General features: G+C 36.4%; 1 protein-coding gene across 1 annotated transcript in view; it reads left to right on the top strand.

The window, feature by feature from the left end:
• Positions 1–19,074, top strand: part of STT3B (STT3 oligosaccharyltransferase complex catalytic subunit B) — a 98,480-nt gene that overhangs the window by 41,219 nt on the left and 38,187 nt on the right. Inside the window, exons 2-3 of the mRNA XM_065885001.1 lie at positions 9,188–9,296; positions 12,540–12,827. Coding sequence (XP_065741073.1) covers positions 9,188–9,296; positions 12,540–12,827 — 397 coding nt within the window. The remainder of the gene's footprint in view (positions 1–9,187; positions 9,297–12,539; positions 12,828–19,074) is intronic.

The raw sequence follows: 19,074 nt of genomic DNA, 5'->3' as shown, positions 1-19,074 counted from the left end.
TAACTCTCCCCATTTGTCCCATCCCCCATCCTCTGGCAGTCACCATTCTATTCTCTTTCTGAGTTAAACTTTTTTTTTTAAAAAGAGTTCACATATAAGTGATACCATACAGTATTCTTCTTTCTCTGCCTGGCTTATTTCACTTAGCATAAATGCCTTCCAGGTTCATACATGTCACAAATTGGCAATGGCAAGATTTCCTTCCTTTTTGTGGCTGAATAGTATTCCATTATATAAATGTATAATGACATTTGCTTTATCCATTCATCTATCAACAGACACTTTGGTTGTTTACATATCTTGGCTATTATGTATGTATTTATTTTAATTTTTGGCTATGTCAGGTCTTAGTTGTGGCACACGGGATCTTCGTTGCAGTATGCGGGATCTTTCGTTGCACACCCGGGCTCTTTGTTGCAGCACGTGGGCTTCTCTCTAGTTGTGGCGCGTGGGCTCTGTAGTTTATTTTCTCTCTAGTTGAGGCGTGCGGGCTCATTAGTTGTGGCGCACAGGCTTAGTTGCCCCGCTGCATGTGGGATCTTAGTTCCCCGACCAGGGATCCAACCCACATCCCCTACATTGCAAGGCGTATTCTTTACCACTGGACTATCACGGAAGTCCCTGTCTTGGCTATTATGAATAATGCTGCAGTGAACATGGAAGTGCTGATATCTCTTCTATATACTGATTTTGTTTCCTTTACATATACAGTTGACCCTTGAGCAGTGCAGGTTTGAACTACATGGGTCTACTTATATGTGGATATTTGTCACTGATAAATACAACCTGCAGTTGGTTGAATCTGCAGATGCAGAGGAACTGCAGATGTGGAGGAACCAAGTATATGGAGGACTCACTGTAAGTTATATGCAGATTTTCAACTACAGAGGCTTGATGCCCCTAAGCCCCACATTGTTCAAGGGTCTACTCTATACCCAGAAGTAGGATTTCTGGATCACATGATAGTTCTGCTTTAAAAAATTTTAAGGAATTTCTACATTATTTTCCATAATGACTGTATGAATTTACATCCTCACCAACAATATACCAAGGGTTCCCTTTTTTCACATCCTTGACAGCATTTGTTACCTCTTTTCTTTTTGATAGTAGCCACACTAACAGATGTGAGGGTGTTTCTCATTGTGGTTTTCAGTTGCATTTCTCTGATATTGAGCACCTTTCATATACCTAACTGGCTATTTGTATATCTCTGGGAAAATGTCTTTTCAGGTTCTTTGACCGTTTATTAATCAGAGTTTTTGTTTTTTAGCTTTTTTTTTTGCTGTTGAGAGGTATGAGTTCCTTATGTGCTTTAGATATTAACCCCTTATTAGATATATGGTTTGCAAATATTTTCTCTCATTCCGTAGGTTGCCTTTTCATATTGTTTATTCTTTCCTTTGCTATGCACAGCCTTTTAGCTTGATATAGTCCCAGTTGTTCATTTTTGCTTTTGTTGCCTGTGTTTTTGGCATCGTATGCTCAAAAATCATTGCCAAGGCCCATGTCAAGGAGATTTTTCTCTGTTTTCCTCTAGGGGTTTTATGGTTTCAGATTTTACATTGAAGTCAATATGCATTTCAAGTTGATTTTTGTGTATGGTGTAAGAGAAGAGTCCAGTTTCATTCTTTTGCATATATTAATAACATCCAGTTTTCCAATACCATTTATTTGAAGAGACTATTCTTTCTTCATTGTTTGTTCTTGGTGCCCTTGTCAAAGATTAGTTGACTGTAAAAGTGTGGGTTTATTTCTGGGCTCTGTGTTCTGTTCCAAAGGTCTGTGTGTCTTTTTTTATGCCAGTGCCATACTGTTTTGTTACTATAACTTTGTAACATAGTTTGAAATCAGGGAGTGTGATACGTCCAGTTTTGTTGTTCTTTCTCAAGACTGCTTTGGCTATTCAGTGTCTTTGGGGGTTCCATGCAAATTTTGGGTTATTTTTCTATTTCTGTGAAAAATGCTATTGGAATTTTTATAGGGATTGCACTGAATTTGTAGATTGCTTTGGGTTATATGGACATTTTAACAATACTATTGATAATTCTTCCAATCCGTGAGCACATAATATCTTCCCATTTATTTGTGTCTTCTTTCATCAGTGTATTATAGTTTTCAGTGTACAGGTTTTTCACCTTCTTGGTTAAATTTATCGTTATTTTATTGATTTTTATACTGTTGTAAGGGGGATTGCTTTTTTCTTTTTATGTGCTTCAAGAAAGTCTTTCATAATTGAGATTTTATTGGTTGTTTTGAGAATCAGTACATAGACATTTCAATTTGTACACAATTCTCAACATACGTACCAAAAAATCTAAAAAATCATGTAGTTGTAATTCTTTTCTGAAGTTATTCCAGTGACTTTCCAGCTTAAAATTTGGAGGCAAATTTTCCTTCACAGGATATTAAATACCAATATCTTCAAATATTGATATGCTGTTACATCGTAAGTCCCACTAATTCACAATTTAATGTCATATACCCTACATACTCAAATTGTCAGTCATTCACAGCACATTAACAGTTACTAGAAGAACCAGACTACCATGACCAAAGATGTTACATAGTGCACAAAATTCTGCCCAGGAGAGCCAAGACCAGGGGGTGAGTGGTTTGCTTTAGGAAACAATTATACCAAAAACAACATGGGAAGAGAAGTAATTTAAAGTGTTTAAGACATTAAATGCACAGCTGACTCCAAACTGCCATTTAGTATGCTTTGTATTATAAGATGTAAAAGCTACCCTCGCATCTGTGGAATATTAAGCTGACACCCAAGACAATCAAAGCCTCCCATATTCAATATCCCAGTATTTTCTGGTTGTACCAAAAAATTTTGCCTTTGCTCCCCTTTTTGCCTTTGGTTTGCACTTTTTGTCTGAAGATGTATCCTTTCCTGCTGCCCTTTTTGGCTTCGTTTCCACTTTTGCAGGAGCTGGTTTGGCTGATGACCTTGCCAGTCTCCTCTTGGGCTCCTCCTTCACCGCCCCCTCAGCGGAGCTGACCTTCCTCTTGGGCATCGTGGCAGTGGAGTGGGCATGTGCCGGGTGCCTGCGGGCCACGGCACGATGAGAGCCTTTGTGAAGCTGGGCTGCCAGGCCGCTGCCACTCCTCCTGCTGTCCAAGCTGCTGGGACCCACAGCGGGGGCGGTGGGAGAACCCGGGATTGCTATCTTAATTTCTCTATCAGATAATTCAGTTAGTGTATAGAAATGCACCTGATTTTTTAAATGTTGATCTTGTATCCTTGGTGAAGCCTTTAGAGTTTTCTGTATATAAGATCATGTTATCTGCAAACAGACAATTTAAATTCTTCCTTCCCAATTTGGAAGTCTTTTACTTCTTTTTCTTACCTAATTGCTCAGGCTAGGACTGTGTTGAAAAGAAGAGTGAGAGTGGGTATTCTTGTTTTGTTCCTGATCTTAGGGGAAAAGCTTTCAACTTTTCACCATTGAAGTATGATGCTAGCTGTGGGCTTGTCATCTATGGCCTTTATTATTTTGAGGTACATTTCTTCTATACCTAATTTTTTTAGTTTTTGTCATGAAAGGATGTTGAATTTTGTCAGAGGCCCTTTCTGCCTCTGTTGAGATGATATGATTTTTATCCTTCATTCTGTTAATTTGGTATCACATTTATTAATTTTCGTATGGTGAACCATCCTTGACTCAGGGATAAGTTCCAGTTAATTATGGTGTATGATCCTTTTAATGTGCTGTTGAATTCGATTTGCTGGTATTTTCTTGAGGATTTTTGCATCTTTGTTCATCAGGGACCCTGGCCTGTCGTTTTCTTGTTGTGTCCTTGTCTGACTTGGGTATCAGGGTAATGCTGGCCTTGTAAAATGATTTTGGAAGGGTTTCTTCTTTAATTTTTTGGAAGAGTTTGAGAAGGATTGACATTCATTCTTCTTTAAATGTTTGGTAGAATTCACCAGTGAAGCCATCTGGTCCTAGGCTTTTCTTTGAATCAGTGATCAAAACCCCCCAACAATCACCTTACTCGTTATTGATCTGTTCAGATTTTTAAATTTCTTCCTGGTTCAGTCTTTGATGTAAGTTGTATGTTTCTAAGACTCTGTCCATTTCTTCTGGGTTATCCAATTTGTTGGTGTATAATTGTTCATAATAATCTCTTATGATCCTTTGTGTGTCTGTGGTATTAGTTGTAACATTTCCTCTTTCATTTCTGATTTTGTCTTCTTTTTTTTTTCTTAGTCTAGCTAAAGGTTTGTCAATTTTGCTTATCTTTTTTTAAAAAAAGTTGAACAAAACTGTTCATTTTTTTTCTTTTTTTCTAGTCTCTATTTCATTTATTTCTGCTCTGATTTTTATTATTTCCTTCCTTCTGTTTTTTGGGCATAATTTATTCTTCTTTTTCTAGTTCGTTGAGGTAAAGTTAGGCTGTTTATTTAAGGTCTGGTTTTTATTAATGCCAGTGTTTATTGCTATAAACTTCTGTCTTAGATTGCTTTTGCTGCATTTTGGTATGTTGTTTTTCCAATTGTGTTTATCTCAAGATACTTAAAAATTTTTCTTTTTATTTCTTTGACCCATTGATTGTTCAGGAGAATACTGTTCAATTTCCACATATTTGTGAATTTTCTAGCTTTCTTACTCATTTCTAATTTTATATCATTATGGTCAGAAAAGATATTTGGTATAATTTCTGTCTTAAGTTTGTTAAGACTCGTTTTGTGACCCAGTATGTGATCTCTCCTGGAGAATATTCTGTATGTACTTAAGAAGAATGTGTGTTCTGCTGTTAGATGGAATGTTCTCTGTTAGATCCATTTGGTTTAAAGCATAGTTCAAGTCCAGTATTTCCTTATTCATACACTCTCTTTCTGATCTATTCATTGAAAGTAGGGTATTAAAGCCCGCTACTATTATTGCATTGCTGTCTATTTCAATTGTTATATACTCTTGATCAGTTGATCCATTTATCATTCTATAATGAATGACCTTTTGTCTCTGTTACAATTTTTGATTTATAGTTTATTTTGTTGGATAAAAGTATAGCCATTCTTGCTCTCTTCTGCTTTACGTTTGCATAGAATTTTTTTTTCCATCTCTCCACTTTCAGCCTATGTGTATCCTTAAAGCTGAAGTGAGTTTCTGTGAGCATATGTTTGAGTCTTGTGTTTTTAATATATTTACCCACTCTATGTCTTTTGATTGGAGAATTTAATCCATTTACATTCAAAGTGATTACTGATAAAGAGTTAACAACTGCCATCTTGTTCATTGTTTTCTAGTTCCTTTGTTCCTTTCTTCTTGTGCTGTCTTCCTTTGTGATTTGATAGTTTTTCTTAGCAGTATTCTTTGATTCTTTTCTCTTTATCTTTTTATATCTACTATAGGTTTTTGCTTTGTGGCTTCCCTGAGGTTTACATAAAACATTTTATGATTATAACAGTCAACTTTAAGCTAATAATTTGATTCAGTTGCATGCAAAATCTCTATTCTTTTACACCCCCCTTTCAATTATGTTATAGATGTCATAATCTTTTTATGTTGTGTATTTAACAAATTATTGTAGCTATAGATACTTTTGTCTTTCAACCTTTATACTAGTTAAGTGATTTATACACCATTACAATAGTAGAATCTTCTGAATTTGATTACATACTTATCTTACTAGTGAGTTTTATACTGTTATATATGTTTTTATGTTACGAATTATTGCCCTTTCATGCTAGCTTGAAGGACTCCCTTTAGCATTTCTTATAAGGCAGTGTGGTAGTGATGAACTCCTTCAGTGTTTGTTTTTTTGGTTTTTTGTTTGTTTGGGAACGTCTTTATGAAGGACAGCTTTGCTGAATATTCTTGGTTGGCAGTTTTTTTCTTCAAGCACTTTGACTATATATATGCTATTCTGGTGCAAGGTTTCTGCTGAGAAATCTGCTGATAGCCTTATGTGGGTCCCATGTATAAGTTTTTTACTCTTGCTTTCAAAATTCTCTCTTTGTCTTTGATTTTTGACAGTTTTATTATAATGTCTCTCAGTGGAGTCCTCTATGGGTTGAATATGTATTGGTACCTATGAACATCACATGCCTAGATGACCATCAATTTCTCTCCCCAGATTTGGAAAGTTTTTAGCCATTATTTATTTAAACAAGCTTTCTACCCCTTTCTCTCCTTCTAGAACTCTCATAATGCAGCCGTCATTACCCTTGATACATAGTTAATGTAGGCTATTTTTCACTTTTTTTTTTTCCCCTCTGCCCTGATAATTTCAAGTAACCTCTTTCTAGTTCTCAGATTCTTTCTTCTGCTTGTTCATGTCTGCTGTTGATATTCTCTGCTGCATTTTTTTTTCATTTTATTCATTGTATTTATCAGCTCCAGTATTCTCTTTGGTTTTTTTGTTGTTGTTGTTGTTTTTGTAATTTCTGTCTCTCTTTTGGACTTCGTATTTTGATCATGTATTGTTTTCCTGATTTGTTGAGTAGTCTTTCTGGGTTCTCTTGTCGCTTGCTGAGCTTCCTTAAAACAATTACTTTGAAATCTTTGTCAGGCAGTTCATAGATCTGTTTCTTTGTGGTCAGTTACTAGAAAATAATTGGGTTCCTTTGGTGGTGTCATGTTTCCTTGATTTTTTTCACTTTTGTTGTAGCCTTGCATTTATGCCTGCCCATTTGATGGAGTGGTTTTGGTCGGGAAAGACCTTTACCTGTGGGTAAGTGTGAGGGTGCCAGCGGAATAGGCTGTGGCAGTTCTTACTCTGGGGAAGATCCAGGGATGTAGTCTTTGTGTAGCTTCAACAGCTGAGGTCAGTGTTAGTGAAGATTGCAGGGGTCCTCAATGGCCAAGGCAGCAAGTGTCCATGGGGCTGTTAAGGGCTGTTGGGGACCTTCTGGTCTCCTTTTCTCCCACAGGGAGTTGTTGTGGCCAAGGGGATCTCTCTTGGCACCAGGTTCAGCTCACAGGTGTCCTCTTAATCATGGTAGTACTGATGAGTGCCCATGGAATAGCCATGGAGCTAGGGTCTGGAGCTCAGGTACACACAAAGCAGCTGCAGAGCTGGAGTCTGAAGTGTAAACACTTACAGAGCAACAGTGGTTCTGGAGTCCAGGGCATTTGTGGGATTAGGGGGTTGTGGCAGCCCTGGTCACGGGGGAGTGCAGCAGTAGCTCTTTCTTGCTGAGGACAGAGCAATGTCTCCCTCTCCAGGGGCCCTGTGGCAGTGATGGCTTTTGGTGAAAGCTGCTGTTGTCCTCTGCAGAGCAGGCCACTGGAGTTTGTCCTGATGAATACTTATGGGGTCCTCTGTTGTGAAAGCTGTCATGGGTGCTATTGTCCTCGGTTGAAGAGCCTGCCTAGATCCTCCACAGAGCAGACCACGCTGGGCACTGCAGTGGTCCTACCACATGGCTGATACTGATAGCCTCTACCCTTCTTTGTTCCTGGCTGTCTCTAGATGTCTCAGCTAAGCCTGTCTCCCTAGTGATCCTTCTGTGTGGTTGATCTCCATTTTTTGCTTCATTGTGCTGCTGTAGGATCTCAGTTCTGCATGAGCCTCCTGGGGATATTTTCCTTCATGGATAGCTGTCTATTTCTTATTTTTTGTTGGGGGTATGAAGGCTGGTATCTCCTACTGCGCCATCTTTCTAATGCCACCCCTCAGAATACTTTCTGTCTTGTTACTAATTTGCTTTGCATCTTTGACCTTTTTACTATTTAGCCCATCCTTTATTTTGTTTATCTTAACAGTCATTTGACATTCAAAAACTTAAATAGTGCTTTTATCATAGATCTTCATTTCACAGTGATAGTAGCAGTAGCCTCTGAGTGCTTTAGAGACATTATATTGTTTACTTATCATAGCCACCTTATTGACATAGGTACTATTGTTATCCCTTTTTTACAGACGAAGAAACTAGAGCACAGAGAGACCGTGAGTTGTTTGCCAAACCAAGGTCACATAGCAAATAAGTATGGAACTAAGATACTCAGACCCAGGCAGTATGATTCTAACACTCGTAGTCTTAATCTCTAGGATATGCTTCCTTTCAGGCTGCTGTGGCTTATCTTATTTCTGAAGATATTCCTATTTCTGTTTTCTATGGTATTAGTTCTTCCACTCATTGACTTCGATGCTTAGATTTCATATTGTCTACTTTTCTTAAATGTTTGGTTTTTGGATGTGTGCTTATTTTTGTATTTGATCAAGTCTGTCTATAAATACAGTGTTTGTATCTAGTGATTATGGGAGGGACAGTCATGGCTTGCTATTGGGAAGGATATATCAAGCTGAATTTGGATATGAGGATTCCTATTCTTCTTTCTGTCAAGCACTATTCCACTTTTTGAATCACTTGTCTACGTGTATTGCCGATACCTTTGAGGCCCACTTCCTTGCTTGGCAATGGTAGGGCAAGGGGATCTACCTCTCTTGCTGTTCCTAATGCTCATTACCCTGAGGATTGCTGCAGGATTTTCTCTTGCCCCCTGCCCCATAACAACTTTATGCTAAACATGGAACATCCTGGAAACTCCTCCCATTCCCCTACCCCCCGCAACACACACACATATACCATAGTTTGCAGTTTACTTCTGGTTGCAGTTTGGGCTGTGGCTTCTTCCATCTCATTTCTTCTCATTTGGTTTTTTTGTCTTACATTGATGAAATTTCTCATTCGTTAAGGTCATGTTCTTGTTTTAAAGTGCTGTTACAGTTCATCTCCCATGGTTTTAGTGCTATTATAACTTATTCTTTATTTCTGTAATTTTTAGATTTATAGGATTGGAGGCAATTATGTTGAATGTACATCCTTCATTTTGATGCTATTTTCTGTCAGTGGTTTTTAATCTTTTGAGAGTCATTGACTTCTTTGACCATTTGGTAAATTGTATGTACCCTTACTTTTTAAAAATTCAGATGCATAGCTGTCTACCATCTGTACCCCAGGCAGTAGCCAAATTTTGAGCATTACTGGTTTGGTGAGTTGTTTTTTGCGGGGGGAGGGGGGACTTTGTTTTTAGTTATATTTAGAGGTATTAGCCTATTTCTTGGAAAATAATGTGTTACTTAGGTTTAAGGAAAATTGTTATAAAAGATGTATTTATGTAGCCATAGAGCTATATATAAAGAGTTAAATATAAAGTATAATATTAGAAATATAGAGCTATTTTTTTCTAGTAAAGTTGTATAACGTTTCTTTTTTTCCTGTTTTCTCTAGGTTTAATTATAGATCAACACATCATCTTGCATCTCATGGGTTCTATGAATTTTTAAATTGGTTTGATGAAAGAGCATGGTATCCACTAGGAAGAATAGTTGGTGGTACTGTAAGTATATTTGCAGTTATTTATGTTAATCTTAAAATCTTGCAGTTATTTGAGTAAATCATTAATCACTAAGGTGGTGGCAATTCTTGAAAGCTTTGTATAGTTAACTAACACATTTTTCTGTGGCTGATTAGTATTTAACTTGCTAAATCTCTTTTCTTGACCCTCTTCTTCCCACTCTCACTCCCCAACCTGTTTTTGGGTTACCTCATACTAGCCACTATTTCTGACAGGTGGATCTCTTGTCACACATTTAAGTTCAGGTTATTTGTATGTTTTTGTCTTGTTCTATAACAACTTCATTGAAAAAATATTTTTGGAAGGAAATAGAAATATAGAAGAATCAGATAATTCTAATTTTCCAGGTCCCAATTACTCGAGGTAATTGAGTGTTAATCATAGTTCATGGGGAATTATAATGTCCAGAAGATGATATAAGAGAATATTTTTAGGATTTGGGATGTAAGGAGAATCCTGAAGAGAAAATGAAAGACAAGACACCTACTTGGGCAATATATATGTGTAGTATTTTTTTCTGGATCAGTTTTGTCAGAGGTTTATCAATTTTAGTAGATTTCTTAACCCAAAGAAACTTTGACTTTGTTGATTATTAAATATTTGCTTTCTCTTATGTTAATTTCCATTTATTTCCTTCCTCCCACTTTCTTGAGTTTGTTTTGATGTTTTTATCTGTCTTCCTGATACAGTTTGCTCAGTAATTTTCAACATTTCTTTGTTATTAGTGTATTCATTTTGAAGCTTTAAATTTCCCAATAATCACTTTTAACTACATTGCATAAGTTTTGATACGTAGTATTTTCATTATTGTTCAGGTCAAAGTGTATTTTAATTTCCACTATAATTTGCCCTGATTCATGGGTTACTTGGGGTTGTATTTAAGTTTTAAACATAATAGAATTTCCTAGTTATCTTTTTTTTTGCTTTATACTTCCAATATATTATGGTTAGAGAACAAATTCTGTAATTTTAATCTTTGAAATTATTTGAGACATGATTTGCGGCCTAAGATATAGCCAACTTTTATAAATGTTCCCTCTGTGTTTGGAAAGGAATATGCTCCATGGTAGTCAGATGTTGTGTTTATAATCTGTGTTTATAATTTGGATTACCTCGTACTAGCCACCATTTCTGACAAGTGGATCTCTTGTCACACATTAAGTTCTTTGATGTAAACAGAGATAAAGATATAGGAGAATAGTCATGAATTAGGGTGAATTAGAAAGGTATTGAATGGTGAGAGATGTGGTAGATGGCTGTATCTGTACTTCTTGTGGGGTGAATGCTATCATATACTTCATTGTACTAGTCTTTGATTACTATAGTTTGTTTCCTGGTGTGTTTATAAATTTTTACCTTGAATTCACCCTCAATGAAGGCTTGTTTTCTGAGACTCCTGGTGTCTTGGTATTTGGGACCATCCTTAAAATAATCTTTCTCATTTGCCTTTGCTGGAGCCCTTAGAGGTCTTACTGCTTTTAGGACAGTTTTTAGAGGTTATTTCTCAGCTTGAGGTTTTTTATACATGAAGTTGTTACAAATGTGGAACCCATATTCACCCATGTGATGAATGAGTTTCTTATTTCTTGTTTTGTTTCTATTCAAAGCTTTGGAAGTAAGGCAAGAATTCCTTACTGTTTCCCTTGATGGATGGGTAGAACTTGTCTAGTCTAGTTTCATAAACGGGCCCTGGCTTTGTGCTGGGAATTAGGCCTTTTCTTTGATCCCTGTGGTGAGTAGTAACTACCGCCCAACCTCGAGTATCTATAATATAATCAAGCCTGCTTTGTCTCTTTTTAGATTCCAACGACATCAGTACCTAGTTTGAATTTCTTCTTTATGTTTGGAACCTGGAGGGTTCCCTTCCTTTTGAGCTTAAATATGCCTTTTTTGTTGTTGGATGGTTTTATTTGTTTGTTTAGAGTTTTTTGGTCCTTTCATCTAGTACTTATACATATTTTGGCTGTATTTCATATGTCAGTTCAGTCTGCCATATTTAGAGTATTTTCAAATTCATTTCCATTTTCTTTGAATATTGCTAACAAAATCATACACTGAGGCCTGGTATCGTATATGAAATGGAACAAAATTTTGATTTTTAAGAATGGTGGTGACTGCCATACTTTTTGAAAACCCCTTCCATTATCCCATTCGTCTTCTGTACCTTCTATCAAGCATTCATTTTGTGTCAATCATTGTTCTCTGGATGCTGGGGAAATTTTTCTTGCTATTCTGGAGCTTATATTCTTGTGAGGGTGTTTAGTTAATAGACAATAAACAAGTAAAATAAATAGTATGTGAAATGGTGATAAGTGCTATGGAGAAAAAGCAAGGGAGTTGGGTTAAAGACCATGGGGAGTTCGCAAGTTTAAATAGGATAGCTAGGAAAGGAAATTTATAACATTCTTTGTAGTTTCAGTGATGGAAAAAGAAAAAGAATCTTTTAGGATTTAGATAAGGATGGAAATATAAATACACATTTTAATCACTGAAGAAGAGCCCAGAATTAATGTCCTATTTCTTGTTCTTTGAATCCTCTTAATGTTTTATGTTCTCTTTTAGAGGGAGGGTGAAGAATATAACTGTTAACTGGCCTATTCTAGTTTATTATTTCCTTTCTATCCTTAAATATTTAAAGAAGTGTAAAAAGGTCTAACCTTCCAGGAGTCTGAAAATATTATATCTGAATTCACCAACTAACTAGTCCTTCTTTTCCTAGCTAGAATTGTTTACTTTCCAAATCTTGACTTTGAAAGAAGGGAAAAATCATTTATAAATACCACTTAAATAATATTGCACATAACTTTCTTTCATCTTCTGTCCTTTTCTCAGTCCCTTGAACACAAGTATAGGCAATGTTGGAGCACATTAAAACTCCAAAGTTAAGGATATGTTAGATTAGGACCCTGTTTTATAGTGAAAAGATAAGTGGGATCAATAAGAAAGTTACCTAGTTTTTCATTGTCAAACCTCTTCACTTTTAATCATTCATTCAATATGATCTTTCTTCTTTTGCTTAAATATGTATCTCTGAATATCAGATGTTTATTTGTATCTAATCCAAAAGAACATTTAATTTTGTAATGTGTGAAGGCAAACTATTGTAAGAGCTTATTCTCAAACTTAATATAAACAATATGTAATAATAAAGAAAGGAGCTTATGTTAGTGTTTTCAGCTACCTCATTTTATATGTAATTAAGTTGTCCTCTTTTTTTCTTCCTAGGTTTACCCAGGGTTGATGATAACAGCTGGCCTTATCCATTGGATTTTAAATACACTGAACATAACAGTTCACATAAGAGATGTATGTGTGTTCCTTGCACCAACTTTTAGCGGCCTTACATCTATATCTACTTTCCTGCTTACCAGAGAACTTTGGAACCAAGGAGCAGGACTTTTAGCTGCTTGTTTTATTGCTATTGTACCAGGTTACATTTCTCGGTCAGTAGCTGGATCCTTTGATAATGAAGGCATTGCTATTTTTGCACTTCAGTTTACATATTACTTGTGGGTAAGTAAAACTTAATGTTTTGTTATCGTTAATACCCATGAACTTCCTGCTGAAATGCTGTTGTGCAGCATTTGTCTTTTATCAATTATAGTTGTATACAGAGAACTCTGTTACTGTTTGTAACAAGTAAGTCATAGCTCCAATAAAGAGGCTATCAAAAAATAAGCTCTTGATTTTTGTTTCTTTTGTAAGGGAGAGAGGAGTCAAATACTTAAGAAAATGAAATGTGGTTCAGTGGCTTAGGATATTGAATTATGTTTGCGAAACTTGTATTATTTTACTGTTGCCAAGTTATTTCTTCCTTCCCAATCTGTATACCTTCTATTTCCTTTTCTTGTGTTACTGTATTAGCTACTAATTCCAGTATGATGTTGAAAAGGAGTAGTGAGAGGAAACATCCTTGCCTTGTAGGTAATATTTATCAAGTTGAAGAAGTTCCACTCTATTTCTGTCAATAGTTTGCTGAGAGATTTTATCATGAATGGATGTTGGATTTTGTCGAATGCTTTTTCTCTATTGATACACAGTTAACCCTTGAACAACACGGGTTTGAACTCTGCAGGTCCACTTATACACAGGTTTGTTTTTCAGTAAATATATACTACAGTACTACATGATCCAAGGTTGGTTGAATCCATAGATGTGGAGCCACAGATTATGTAGGGCCTACTGTCAAGTTATATGTGGATTTTTGATACCAAGTGGGGGTGAGGGGGTCACTGCCCCAACCCCTGCCTTGTTCAAGGGTCAACTGTAGTTACATGATATATTTCCTTTGACTTTTTGATGTCATGAATTACATTGATTTTCAAATGTCATACCTGGAATAAATCTCACTTGGTCATGATATTGATATATAATTCTTATAATACGTTGTTAGACTTGATTTCTTAATGTCTTGTTGAGGATTTTTGCATCCATGTTAATGAGAGAGATCTTGGTCTATAGTTTTCTTTTCTTGTAATGTCTTTGATTTTGGCGTTAGGACAATGCTGGCCTTGTAGAATGAGTTAAGAAGTATTCCCTCTACTTCTGTTTGCTGAAAGAGGTTGTAGAGTATTGCTTTTTTTTTTTTTTAATGTTTGGTAGAATTCACGAGTGAACCCACCTTGGCCTGGTGCTTTCTGTTTTGGAAGGTTATTAATTATTGATTGATTCCATTTCTTTAATAGAACGCTATTCAGATTGTCTATTTCTTCTTGTTTGAGTTTTGGGAGATTTCTTTCACAGAATTGGTCCATTTCATTTAGGTTATCAAGTTTGTGCACATAGAGTTGTTTATTGTATTCCTTTATTATCCTTTTAATACGTGTCCGTGGGATCTGTAGTGATGGTCCTTCTTTTATTTCCAATATTAGTATTTGTGTCTTCCTTTTCTCTTAGCCTGGCTTAGAGGCGTATTGATTTTTGTTCATCTTCCAAAGAACCAGTTTGTGGTTTCATTGATTTTTCTCTATAAATTTCCTGTTTTCAACTTCATTGATTTCTGCCCTGATTCTTATTTCTTTTCTTCTGCTTCCTTTGGATTTAAATTGCCCTTCTTTTTCTAGTTTCCTAAGGTGAAAACTTAGATAATTGTCTTAGATCTATCTTTTCTGTATATACATTCAGTGCTGTAAATTTCCCTATGAGCACTGCTTTCTCTACATCCCACAAATTTTGGTAAGTTGTATTTTAATTTTGTTAACAATATTTTAAAATTTTTCTCGAGATTTTTTTATTTGACCCATATATTTGTTTAAAGGTATGTTGTTTAATCCCCATTTATTTTGAGATTTTCCAGTTAATTTTCTGTTACTGATTTTTAGTTTAATTCCATTGTGGGGTGAGAGCAACACCTTACATGATTTTTATTCTTTCAAATTTGTTAAGATGTGTTTCATGGCCCAGATGTGGTTTACCTTGGTGAATGTTCCATGTAGGCTTGAGAAGAATATGTATTCTGCTGTCCTTGGATGAAATCGAGTTTAGATGTCCATTATATCCAATATCCAGTTGATTGGTGGTGGTGTTGAGTTTCATGATTTTCTTAAATCATGAAAATCTTACTGATTTTCTGCCTGCTGGATTCATCCATCTGGGGGGGCGGTTTAAGTCTCCATTTATGGTAGTGGATTCATCCATTTACCCTCGTGGCTCTATCAGTATTTCCTCATGTAGTTTTACACTTTGTTGTTAGGCACATGCACTTTAAGGATTATGTCATCTTTGAGAATTAATCCTTTTGTCCTTGTGTAATGCCCTTGTTTATCTCTGATCACTTCTTTGCTTTGAGGTTGGCTCTGTCTGAGATTAATATTGCTACTCTTGCATTCTTTTGATTAGTGTTAGCATGGTATATTTTTTGCCATCTATTTATTTTAAAACTATATGAATCTTTATATTTAAAGTGGGTTTCTTGCAGACAACATATAGTTGGGTCTTGGATTTTGATCCACCCTGACAATTTGTTTTTTTAAGTTGTGCATGTAGACCATTGACGTTCAAATGGCTGTTATTAGTTGGATTAATATTTACCATATATGTTGCTGTCTTCTAGTTGGAACTCTAGTTGTTTGTTTTATTTTTGTTCTATACTCTTTTTTTTTCTACCTTTTGTCGTTTTGTTTTTGTTTTTGTTTTTGCAGTACGCGGGCCTCTCCCTGCTGTGGCCTCTCCCGCTGCGGAGCACAGGCTCCGGACGTGCAGGCCCAGCGACCATGGCTCACAGGCCCAGCCGCTCCGCGGCACGTGGGATCCCCCCAGACCGGGGCACGAACCTGCGTCCCCTGCCCCGACAGGCAGACTCTCAACCACTGCGCCACCAGGGAAGCCCCCCTTTTGTTGTTTTAACTGAGCATTTTATATGTTCAATTTTCTCTCTTTTTCTGGCATATTAGTTATACTTTGTTTTATAACTTTTTAGCGGTTGCCATAGAGTTTGCAACATACATTTACAGCTAATCCAAGTTCACTTTCAAAGAATACTATACAGGCATATCTCATTTTATTGTACTTCACAGATACTGCTTTTTTAGAAATTGAAGGTTTGTGGCAACCCTGCATCAAACAAGTCTGTCAGTGCCGTTTATCGAACAGTATTTTCTCACTTTGTGTCTCTGTCACATTTTGGTATTTCTCACAATATTTCAAACTTTTTCATTATTATATTTGTTATGGTGATCTGTGATCAGAGATCTTTGATGTTACTATTGCAAAAAGATTACAACTCACTAAAGGCCCAGATGATGGTTAGTATTTTCTAGCAATGAAGTACTCTTTAATTAAAGTATATGTCTTGGTTTTTTAAAGCATGATGTACTCTTTTTGTTTAATTTATTTATTTTTGGCTGCGTTGGGTCTTTGTTGCTGCGCGCGGGCTTCCTCTAGTTGCAGCATGTGGGGGCTACTCTTCGTTGTGGTGCGCGGGCTTCTCATTGCAGTGGCTTCTCTTGTTGCAGAGCATGGGCTCTAGGTGTGTGGGTTCCAGTAGTTGTGGCTCATGGGCCCAGCTGCTCCACGGCATGTGGGATCTTCCCGGACCGGGGCACGAACCCGCGTCCCCTGCATCGGCAGGCGGACTCTCAACCACTGTGCCACCAGGGAAGCCCCATAATGTACTCTTAATAGACTACAATTTAGTGTAAACATAGCTTTTATATGCCCTGGGAAACAAATTCGTGTGACTTGCTTTACTGCAATATTCACTTTATTGTGGTGGTCTGAAACCAAACCCACAATATCTCTGAGGTCTGTGTGTATCACTTTATAGGCAGTGAGTACCTTATAATAACAAAATAATCCTAATTCCTCCCTCTTGTCCCTTGTATCATAACTTGTCACTCATTTCACTTTTATATGAGCATACATAATAGAATACATTGTTGGTATTACTATTTTCAACAGACTTATCTGTTTGATATATATTAAGAATAAGAAAAGTAAAAGTTTTTAATATACCTTTACTTCATCTTTGATGCTCTTCCTTTCTTCATGTAGATCTAAGATCCTGATCTATGTTATTTTCCTTCTTGTTAAAGAACTTTTAGCATTTACTGTAAGGCAAATCTGTCAACAAATTCCCTCAATTTTTGTTTGTCTGAGAAAGTCTTTATTTCTCCTTTAACTTGGAAGGATAATTTCACAGGGCACAAAATTCTAGATTGGTGGTTTTTTTCTCTCAATACTTTAAATATTTCACTCTTTTTGTCTTGCTTGTATGATTTCTGAGTAGAAGTCATTTAATCCTTATCCTTATTCTTCTATAGGCAAGGTGTCTTTTGCTCTGGCTTCTTTCAGGATTTTTTTCTTTATCTTTGATTTTCTGTAGTTTGTAAAAGGTATGCCTAGTTGTGGTTGGTTATTTTGGCATTTGTTGCTTAGTGTTTGAGCTTTCTGGATCTGTAGTTTGATGGCTGACTTTATTGGGAGAAATTATCAGTCATTATCATTTCAAATATTCTGTTCCTTTTTCTCCTCTCCTTCTGGTATTTCTATTACATGTATATTACACCTTTGTTGTTGTTCCACAGACCTTGGATATTCTGTTTTATTTTTTTTCTAGTCTTCATTCTTTTCAGTTTTGGAGGTTTCTATTGATATAGCCTCTAATTCAGAGATGCTTTCCTCAGCCATGGCCAGTCTATTCATAAACTCAATATAGGCATCCTTCATTTCACCTGTAGCCTCTTTTTTTGGTTTTGTTTTTTGTTTTGTTTTGTTTTTGGTTCTTAGGATTTCCAGCTCTCTGCTTACATTGCCCATTTATTCTTGCATGCTATCTCCTTTATCCATTGGAACGCCTAGCATATTAATCATAGTTTTAAATTCCTGGTCTGATACTTTCAGAATCCTTGCCATATCTCGTTCTGATGCTTCCTCTGTTTTTTTAAATTGTGGTTTTTTGCCTTTTGGTATGCCCTGCAATATTGTCTTCGTAGCCAGACATGATACACTTGGTAAGAGGAATTGCTGTGAATAAGCCTTTAGTAGTCAGGAGGTAAGGTATAGTCCTATGATTAGGTCTAAGTCTTTTAGTAAGTTGGACTGTGAACTTTACAAATGTTTCTTTTTTCTCTCTCCCCACTTAGGTGGGAAAGGATGGCTAGAGCTGACTGGAGTTATGTATTTCCCTTCCCCAGGTCAGTTAGGCTCTGATAACACCCCAGCAGGTCAGGCTCTGGTTAATAGTTTCTTCTGAGGACAGTCCTTGTTAAGAACAGAATGCCTTTGCATTTTTCAAAATGGTTTCTGTTCCCCTCCCTGTGCCAGAAGCAACAAAGGGATTTTGTTTTTCCATATATTTATTGTGAAAACCCGGTTAAGATCCTCAAGGCAAGTCCAGCATAATTGTGGGGACCACCATATGACTTAGTCCACCCTGGAGTTTTTAAGTCTCCACACTGAGACTTAGGTTTTCCTACCCACCTCCCTGCCCCCAGTTATTTGCAGTATTGATTCCTGCATGTGTGTCTCTCCATTGTTGCGAGCAGCAGTTTGTCCTGTGTCTTTCCCTCACTCACAGATCCAGGAAGAGTTGTTGATTTTTCAGTCTGTTCAGCTTTTTACTTGTTAGGACTGAGTGGTGACGTCCAAGCTCCTTACATGTAGAACCAGAAACCAGAAGTCTATTTATTGCTAAGCTATCTAAACTTAATGTTTTTCCTGCAAGGAAAAGGATGCTCCTTAGTACTAGCTTCAATTTAAACCTTGCATATATTTAATTGTTTTCTTCTTTATTATTTTAGCCTATGTTCATACTTTTTCAGTGTTGGAAATTGCTCCAAATTTTTATTGCTCCAAAATATATGAATACTCATATATTTTTAGGTAGCTAGGTGAATGGTAGCAGAATGGTAGCATTTTTCTCTTTTGTATTTTACATCTTTTAAAGCTCTTTAGCTTGTGGATATTTTTGCTTTGGCAAGGAATTTCAGAGGAGAATTGTTGCAGTCAATCAACATAGACAGTTGCTTGATCTTGAGTTTAAGAGAGAAGAAAGAAAAGCACCCATGCTGAAAGATGATGACAAGCAGCAGGATGCTGCTGATGCTGTTGTATTCACCAAAACATGTTTAAAAACAACTGAGAAAAACCCTTAACATTTGGAATATCCTTTTGAGGTCTTTTAACTAATACTTAGTATTTAAATTACATATTAAGTATATGTCCTGACAATACATATGAATGCATGGAGCTTGACAGTATAATGCCAAATGGAAAAATAAGTTAAGATAGAATACATACAGTAATTTTAAATAGTACAGAC

Source organism: Phocoena phocoena, chromosome 10 (assembly GCF_963924675.1).
Source record: "Phocoena phocoena chromosome 10, mPhoPho1.1, whole genome shotgun sequence".
Taxonomy (NCBI): domain Eukaryota; kingdom Metazoa; phylum Chordata; class Mammalia; order Artiodactyla; family Phocoenidae; genus Phocoena; species Phocoena phocoena.
This window is presented reverse-complemented; position numbering and strand designations above follow the sequence as displayed.